General features: G+C 54.2%; 1 protein-coding gene across 1 annotated transcript in view; it reads right to left on the reverse strand.

Annotated features, from left to right (window-relative positions):
- Positions 1–9,419, reverse strand: part of STX1A (syntaxin 1A (brain)) — a 34,134-nt gene that overhangs the window by 5,009 nt on the left and 19,706 nt on the right. Inside the window, exon 5 of the mRNA XM_009709819.1 lies at positions 8,447–8,555. Within this exon, the coding sequence (XP_009708121.1) occupies positions 8,447–8,555 (109 nt within the window). The remainder of the gene's footprint in view (positions 1–8,446; positions 8,556–9,419) is intronic.

The raw sequence follows: 9,419 nt of genomic DNA on the forward strand, positions 1-9,419 counted from the left end.
CTCCGCGCTCCTCATGCCCCCTGCAGCACTGCGTCCAGCTCTGGGGTCCCCAGCACAAGACAACAGTTTTAAACTGAACCAGGGTGGGGTTGGGTTGGGCACAGGGAAGAAATGTTTTACGGTCAGGGTGGTGAGGCAGTGGCAGAGGTTGCCCAGAGAAGCTGTGGCTGCCCCATCCCTGGAAGTGTTCAAGGCCAGGTTGGATGGGGCTGTGAGCAACCTGGTCTGGTGGGAGATGTCCCTGCCCATGGCAGGGGGGTTGGACTGGATGGGCTTTGAAGGTCCCTTCCAACCCAAACCATCCTGTGAGTCCATGATTCTCTTGCCCTGAGATACAGAAGCGCGAAGACCACCCGGAGCTCCTGTGCTTTGCTCCTTGCTGCGGCCCCACACACATGGGCACTCTGAGTGCCTGTGACGTGAAAGCACATTTCTGACTTCGCCTCAGGAAAATGATGCTGTATCAGCAGATATTGGTGGTGATGGCAGCCAGGAACTGTGGGAGGTTGCAGGTTCTGGGCAGAGTAACCAGTGCCACGTGGAGGTTGTTTGCTGTCTCCTGGCACCAGGAGGCTGCAGGAAGGGAGAGGGAACAAATCCAGCCACACACACCCAATGAGCAGAAGACAGTACAAAGACTTCATTATCTGCTAATGCTCATCAGCTCTGATGTGCCACAGGCCAACAGGGTTTATGTCCATGGCTGGGCAAGGAACGTGCAGCCTCCTCATCAAAAGTAGGTAATAAAGCTTTCTGGATGCTTTCTGGGCCATGTGATAAACAGAGCACCAAGACCGTAAAGGGTGGCAGGGTGCAGAAACGTGCTGCCGTCCTTTGCAAACACCATCTGGGACCTGGAGCTCTGGGAAGCTGGAGGACACACTCCAAGACGTGTAGCAGGAAACTGGGATTGTTCCCCTGATCTGCCTCATGCCCGCGCCTCCTTGCCCAGCACCGAGTGTCGCATGGTTCCTTCCCGCCTGCATCAGATTTGTTTCTCCTCCTGGGAACACAGGCAAGGAAGCATGGAGTGGGCTGAAGGGACAGGAGCTGATGGGAGCAACTCTCTTGCAGGAGCAGGACTAGGTAGAGGGCTGTGACAGTGCCCCAAGCACAGGGGACAGAGCTTACATACAGGGTTCTGAAGGGGCTTGGCACCCAAGAGGTGACATCTGAAGCCTGTGCCATCCCAGCTGCGTTGGGCAAGGGTGGTTCCAGCGTAGCAACTTCCCCCAGCACCTGCAACGGGTCGTCTACAGCAACCAGCACAGATGAGACATTGCAGGAGAGAGCAGGAGCTGAGAGCTGCAGACTGGAGCTCATGGGGTTTCTAAAAGCAATGTGGAACTGTGATGGACAGGTGGCACAAGAGAAGGAGACAGTTGCTGGGGTGTCTGAAAGCCAGTTAGAGTTGGAAGAGAAATAGAAAATAAAAAAAGAACAAGAGAAAAAACAGTGGCTAGGAGGGAAAAATGGAAATTCCTTAAAACAAGATTTTTCTTTTATTGATTTTCTTGAAATGAAATACTTTCTCTGCAAGTGAACTGCCCATGACCAGGAAGGAATTCCTCTATTATTTATGTGACTAATATCTCATAATCTAAAAAGCTAATGGGATTTTTATTTTAATAACTGATAGGAACAGCTCAGTGACACCGCAAGCACACAGCAGGGATCCGGGGCACAGACCCGACAGAATCCAGCACTGTTCCTAGCACACCCAGGGCTGTCTGGCAGGAGCTTGGGACAGGCAGCCTGGGATGTATGGGAAGAGAGCAAAACGAGATGAAGCTCAGTCCTGCTGTGTCCAGACACCGGAGCTTTCAAGGTAACGGGATGGTTCCTGGGCCACCAGTCCAGGTCACAGCAAGCTGTGGTGCTGTGTGAGAACTGGAGCATCCAGAGCTTCTTGAGACCAGACACTCAACAGGGAGAGCAAAGAAATGCAGAGAATGGTGGCCCAGACAGCGCAGGGAGAGCACCAGGACAGTGCCGCCAAGTCTCTTGGCCTTGGGTTCACCCAGCAGCATCTTCTACTGCTGTAACTCTTGGGGGACAAGCAAGTTGCCTTCGACGGACACGAGGAGCCTCAAATGGAGCCTGCTCCCCTCCTGGGGTACTGGGGGCTGGAGGGAGGGACTCAGCTGAGTGAACTGGCAGGGAGCCCAACCCAGGGCTGGCCACTTCTCCTCTGCAAACACAGCACATCTTCAAATCCAGCTGCATACTGCAAGGAAACCAATGAATGACCAGAGCGGATCTTAAGAACATCTTTAAAAGTACAATAAAGCTTATAAAAAGGAAGAAAAGGGACTTGCCAAACACAGCAGACAGATGATCCGTGTGCGAGACATTAGCATCAAGAACCAGAAAGGGAGAGAAGCCACAAGCTGCTCCTCCATCCTTGGTCTGCATCCCCGAAGAGAAGCAGCCGGAGGCAGACAACAGGGTCCCCTGCCCCACAGCAGAAGCCATCCCTTTGGAGAGCAGGACTGGGGATGCTCCAGGATCAGGGGGGGTCTGAGCCAGGAGCCAGTGTGGCTCTAGCACATGCAGGACCCCCACTAAGCCAGCATCCATCCCACAGCACGCAAGCAGGGTGCTGAGAATGGTGTCTAGCAGCAGGGCCAGACAATGCAAGATGTAAAATCAGGTCTAGAGTAGTGCCAAAGAGTCCCCTGAGGAGCAACAGGAGAGAGGGCTGGAGACAGGACTGAAGACAAAGCTACAACATAGGGCCAAAGTCCTTCCAGGAGACATGGCCAGAAAGGGACTGGGGACACTGGCAGAGGTTGCCCAGAGAAGCTGTGGCTGCCCCATCCCTGGAAGTGTTCAAGGCCAGGTTGGATGGGGCTTGGAGCAACCTGGTCTGGTGGAAGGTGTCCCTGCCCATGGCAGGGGGTTGGACTGGACGGTCTTTGAAGGTCCCCTCCAATCCAAACCACTCCACAAATCCATGATCCTATGACATGACTACAACAAAGATCCAAAGTCCCAGGAGAAAGGGCTGGAGACAAGCTATCTTGAACGTAGACTTGAGTCCACACTGGGAACAAGGGCCAGAGTCAGGGTTGAAGACAGGAACCTCTCAGATATGGGCTGGCTGGCCCAGGCCTGACCTTACACAGCTCCTGGACCCACAGGCAGAGGTAGAAGCCCTGTGTGAGGCTGATCTAGACACCCAAGAACTGTTAGTGCCCCCAAAGTGCTGAGAAGCTGCTGCTTTGCAGCAAGAGAACAACCTGACCCCTGTGTGTACCCCGTGTGAGCTCAGTGCAGCCTGCTCATAGCTGCAGGTGAGGGCTGAGCTCTGCCATCTGCGTGCTCACGGGTCTAAGGAGCTGCACAATGCCAACGTCCCCTTGGGTTGATCACCCTTCCCACCTTCCCCAGCTCTGGGAAGGGTCCACAGCCCATTTCCAGCCACCGTTACATGTTTTAGGATGACAGAGCATCACTCCCACCAAGGGTGACCCACGACACCTTCTTGCCAGCTCTTTCTGCCTCTTGGCTCCTCGCTCTCAGCTGAAACTGTCCCGGTTCCAGGAAGGGTGAACAAGGGCTCCAACTGCACAAATTTACAAACCCTCCTGTTGACTGTGCTCAACCCTGAGCAGTCCCTGGCACAGTGACAAGAAGGAGCGTGCCAGGCACAGTGCATCAAGGGCTACTTGCTCTGCTCAATTCAAGCCCTAGTGACAACTCCGAGGGCAAGCGGTGGGATCTGCTCCAGGAGATGCCACATCTCTTGCAGGCAGAGGTGGGATGGGATGCAGTGTACATATCCTGGCTCTCACCACCTCCTCGCTGCTCCGTTCCCCTACTGCGGAGCACAGGGCCAGTAAAAGCTGTGGCGAGGCGAAGGATGAGATGAAAGACATCACACGGATTAACAACCAGCCAGCCAGTGCAGGCTTGGTCTAAGGCCATAGCTGCTCAGGAAAGAGCTTGCTTTAATGCTGAGCCAAAGCGCGAGGACTGGAGGCTGCATCTCGCCCACGTCGTCCAGCACAACGCTTACCAAAGCCGTATAATCAACCTGCAGGACACCAGAGGACTTCCCAGGGAGTCCACTGCCTTCTGGCTAGGTTTCTTGGTTTGGAAAGGCTGTCATTAGCTCCTCAACAGCAATAAAAATGAGATGAAAGTGTGCTAGATACTTGGTTGATCTGCTTCCCACATCACCACAGAGCTACTGTACAGCCACAAATGGGAATCAAAGGACTGAGTCAATGCAAGGTGCCCACAAAGGGAGAAGAACCTGGGGGAAAACCTTTGCCCTGAAACTTGGCAAAACACTGGAGAATCATGAGAACTGGACCTCTGCCTCCCCAGAGAGCTCCAGAGTGCATCTGCCTATTACTTGGCATTTCTAGAAATTAAAGTTTCCTGGGGAAATGCAGCTCTGCCAATGAGCAAAGCAGCACAGAGCATCGCTGGGAGCTGCAGCAGAGAGGGAGAAGCAAACTCAGCCCTAAGCTGGCAAGGAGAGCACAGCAAGAGATGATGCACAGGTCATGGTGCAGCAGGGCCATCAGAAGCTCTGGGACAGGCAAACATGAAGCCACCAAAGAGACTTTCCACCTCAAGGCCACCGCACAGCCCTTGGCCCTGTGATGCCCGGCTGGATGGAGTGGCTGTCCCCACCAATGAGCCCGCAGGGGATGGTGCAGGAGCAGCTCCATCAGGATGTGCAGGACCCAGGGGAAGCTCCCAGGGAAGCCTCCGGTGCCACAGCTCACACCCATCAACCAGCTGATGCCAAATGCCAGTTTGCCCAAGTCTGCATGCCAGACGCTCTATAAATAGGGAAGACTTCAGACACCTCAGGGCTGCACAAGTCAAACACGCCATGGCTGAATTAACTGTAATGGCTCAGTTGTGTTCCTTTGGCTCGCCGCATCCTTCCTCCCCGTGGCAGGGCTACGCCAGCACCCACAGAACAACAGCTAGGACTCAGGCTGGAAACACTGAGGACAAGGCATCTTAAGGCTGAGATCCTCTGTCTGGATCTGGCTTTCAAGCTCTCATTGGATACAAATCCATATAACTCATGGAGAGATGGATAACGCTGCCCCGTCCACCCATGCATGTTGAGGGTACAAGTGACCCAACCCACTTGGCCAGCTCAGACAGGTCTAGCATGCCTGTGGTGGTGTTGGGATGAGCAGACTTCAGCTATGAAAGCCTGCCCAGCAGGTCACAAACTGCCACACACCTTCTTGTCCCTCAGGACCCCTTCTGCTCAGCCGGGATGGGGGGCTGCAGGGGCCAACTGCCAGCGCTGCGCAGGCATTTTCACCCAACGAGGTATTTTTAACACAGATAAATCCCATGGTCATTCCCGAGATGAAAGTGGCACAGGAATCCTAAAGAAGCCCATCTCAGCACCGGGGCCTTGGGAACCACCCAGGGCTGCCCAGAGGAGCTGCTGGGACCGGAGCAGCTCTCCTGGCTCAAGGGCAGCTTGGGCTGCATCCCCAGCTTGCCTTTCTGCACATCAATTAACCTGGTCTCACACAGTGGGGTGGGGGCTGATTAATTCTCGCAGTGCCTTTGGAGATGCTTTATTTTTGGCTCCTCGGTCTCGCACATAACAAAACTGTTCATAAAAACAGGCAGCGTCTGTGCAGCACCTCCATGGCTTCAAAGCTGCACACCCACCACAGAAAGCGTCCTCCAAGCTTCAAATCCAATTGCTCTGGGAGCAAAACCTAATTAGATTTAAGATCTCATTTCTCTTAATGGACAAAACAGAGGGGAAAAAAACCAAAGGAGCAACATCTCCCATCACAGGCAGTGCACGAGGCTCCCAGCAGCAGACGTGGGGACACCACGGGGGGCGGCACAGTCCAGGTAGAGGACGGTCACCGAGCATCTGTCCTGCCGTCACCAACCCCAGGACATGGCGCACCCTGTGATCCCTCCACGGTGTCTGTGATCTCGGTGTGTTTGGGAGCAGAGCGAATGAGTAAGGAGAGGGTGAGGGCAACGACTAAAGCTGGGGCAGAAGCAGTGGGAGAGGAGAAGACACCCACTTCATCAAGCCTGACAGGTTCCTGGGCTTGGTGTGTGCCCGGATGGGCAGGGGTGATGGCAAGGGTCACTGAGGCACAACCTCTGGCACATACAGACAGGGCAGTGCCTACAGAAGAAGAAGGGGTAGATCCTGAGAGGGTTGTGGGGAGCCCCAGGGGGTGGCTATGCCCTGGGGCAGTGACTCTACATCACCATTTCTTCTGCAACTGTCCTACTTCCAGAGCAAGAAGCAGATGCAGTTAGGATGGAGAAGCTCGTGGGTGCTGGGGAGCGTCCCCAGAGCAGCTGAGAAGTCCCTGCTCTCGTACTTTCAAAACCCAAGTGATTTACTGGCTTTGCTGTCAGAGCTCCCGGCACTTTCTATCTTTGGATCCATCAGTTGAAAACGAGAGCTGAGGATTTCGTAGAGCTTTGTGCAGTCACCACATCCCAGCTGAGCTCCGTTCAAAAGAGCCTGTTCAAGAGCCCCCGGAGCAGCAGGGACCAAAGATGCTGGCTGGGACACCCCAGGAGAAGCAGAGCCCTCTGCCCAAGAAGCACTCCTGATAAAACTTCAATAACCTTGTTGCTTTTCACAAGCCTTTTTGCCAGAAGAGATTGGCCACTGTCCTGACAGAGGAACCCAGCTTTTGCAAAGGACTGTGCACAGGATTGTGTACCTTCCCAGCACAGACCCCATCCTGCCTCTGCATCTGCTCCACACCTTCACCCCGAAGGGGAAGCAGGTCCCTCACCATCGCTAACCAGGACACCTCCTCTGTACCAGCCACTGCACCACGGTGAGGCCTGAGCAGCCTTTTCCTTGCACCCCATCAATTCTCTGTCAGGCACTGACAGCCCGGCAGGATGCACAGAGCAAAGACAAGGATAATTTAATATACTTCTATAATTTAAGCAGAGCAGCAGAGTCCTTCCAAAATCCAGGAGTAGAAAAACAACAGGAAAGTTTCTTTCAGGTCTGCAGACAATTAAGGACCTGCCTAAGTCCTTTCAAATCTTCTCCTCTCTTAGAAGGGAGGCATAGGGATATCTAAAATTCCTATTTACATTACAAGCCACCCCTGTGGCTGGGTATCACCTACAGAATGACGTTAGCTGATGAATGAGTCAGTCAGCTGGTGCAGTGACACGCTCATCATCCTGCTTTACATTAAACGTCAAGCTCTTGTTGAGCCTCATGTCAGTCAACCTTTCCATTCAGGCAGTGTGAAACGTTTCTATTATCATTATTATACATCATAAAGGCTAATCTTAACAGAGCAAAGGCTTGCACAGCCAAGTCTCCTTCTAACTCTCCACAGAAACTACCATACCCCACTAGCACCCAGATTCCCAGGCATCTGCAGCTCATGAAGGACATTCCCACAGGTGACCATCAAGGACATCATTCTGACTCAAGGATCTCCTACCTTATTATTCATGCTGAGCTGTGAAAGGGAAGAGAAACACCCATTTGTTTGTGAGAAAAACAACCCAGAGTAGGATTCAGACTCTTTCATTTTGAGCACAAAAACCCATGATGCCTCTCTGACAATGAGATTATTTGCAAAGATCTCTTTTAATCTCTGCGCATTCTGACTTCTCCCTTGCTTGCTTATTCCTCTAATTATGGTGGTGGTATGGTTCTTCTTTGCTGGGAGATGACCATGTTTCTCTAAAACTAACCAGGTATCACCGATTGCCCAGAAGAACCACCCACAGAGCAGGTTTTGTTGGACAGGCAGGACCAGACTTCTCCTAAGCGATGGGCTCTGGATGATGCAGGGAGATCTTAATGCCACGGTGGCAACAGCCTCAGAGGTGGCACCTGGGGCCCACCTTTGGCCAGAAGACACCACTACTGCTACCATCAGGGTCCTGGGTCCAGGGAGATGCCTGGGGCAGGGACTGAGGCTCGTGCTCCTCCTGCGGCAAAGGAAACCCCTGGGAGCAGTGAGGGCCCCCATCTCAAGAGCTCACTTCTCTAGTTTTATATTTAGTTTAGTTCACCCATGATAAAAAGCACCCAGAGGAAAGGCAAGGCAACATACGGGAGTCAGGAGTTCTCGCTAGCTTCTTTGAATTCAAAATTAGCTGCAAACAAGGAAGAAATTTCTCCCCCTGTGCTCTCTGCACTCTCTATGCAGCATTTATGAAAATCTGAGGGGAGTTTTTGCGCTACGCTGGATGCACTTTGCTGGATGTGGTTTGACACTGAAATGCAAGGTACCACCACATGTCTATCTCCCAGCAAGAGCTGTGTCCCGGATGCTCCCATGGGTACAGGCACCGCCCCTGTGCACCCCTGGGTTTTCACGGAGGAGCTCTGCACAGCTGCGGGAACAGCTTTGGTCCAGTGAGAGCCAGTGCAGGATCCGGCCCCACAGTGCACACAGCCCGACTGTGTTTCCTCTCCGGATTTACTCACTGATCTCCAGCTGCCTCTGGATCCTGCCCTTGCAGCGCTCCCGGTAGTCGGTCTGCGTGGCATTGTACTCGGACATCACCTCCACGAACTTGCGTGACAGTGTTGAGTGCTGCAGAGGGGAGAGGAAGAGAGAGCCGGGGTGAGGGTCCCATGGGAGGGAGAGACTTGTCGGCCCTGAGCTAGGGGAAGGCTCAGCCCTGAGCACCCCTCACACCTCCAAGCAGCCCAAAAAGCATTTCTAGCCCAAAAGCTGCTCCGAGGAGTGTGACGAAGCACAAGGGGCGCAGGTGGCAGCAGGTGACATGGCCTGGGGAGAGGGACCAGATGAACCCATCACCAAAGCCCAATCCAAGCATAGCTGTCAGCCCCCAGAGGACACCCTGGGGTGGTGGCAGACCCATGGGTCACGGCTGGCAGCACCCTCCTTGCACCACACCACAGCTTGTGCCCAAGCAACCCAGAGCCGAGGCCACAACGGTGCCCTGGATCGAGCCCTGCTGGCCTCTGCCATGCTGTCGGGATGTGCTGGACCTGGCACAGGCGCAGGATGGACCCACAGCTATCACTTTGCAGTGCTGGAGTTGGGCAGGGAGGCCCCGTGGGGATCCTGCACCCTGAGCCATCGAACCTCCTACCAGGCTGGGACATGGCTGGCAGGGGGAGCCCGGGGTCCAGGGGCACGCAGGCTGGGTCGAGGGGACAGAGGACATCCCGGGTAATTGTTTCTGCTCCGGAAGCACCATCCCATTTTTGCTCCCCAGACTGGAGGGCTCCCCCAAGCACCAGCCTCATGGGGACGCTGGGGACAACCACCTGTCCCAAACTGAGCGGCTGCCTGCAGAGCTGCCAGCCCAGGGTGGGTGGGGTGGCAGAGCTGGCAGCCCCCACACACAGAGCACCCTCATCTTACTAGGCTGCTTTCTGTTCTCCAGGAAATGCACCAGAAAACCTTGGAATTACACCTGACCAGAGT

Source organism: Cariama cristata, unplaced genomic scaffold (assembly GCF_000690535.1).
Source record: "Cariama cristata isolate BGI_N322 unplaced genomic scaffold, ASM69053v1 scaffold9601, whole genome shotgun sequence".
In the NCBI taxonomy this organism is placed as follows: Eukaryota; Metazoa; Chordata; class Aves; order Cariamiformes; family Cariamidae; genus Cariama; species Cariama cristata.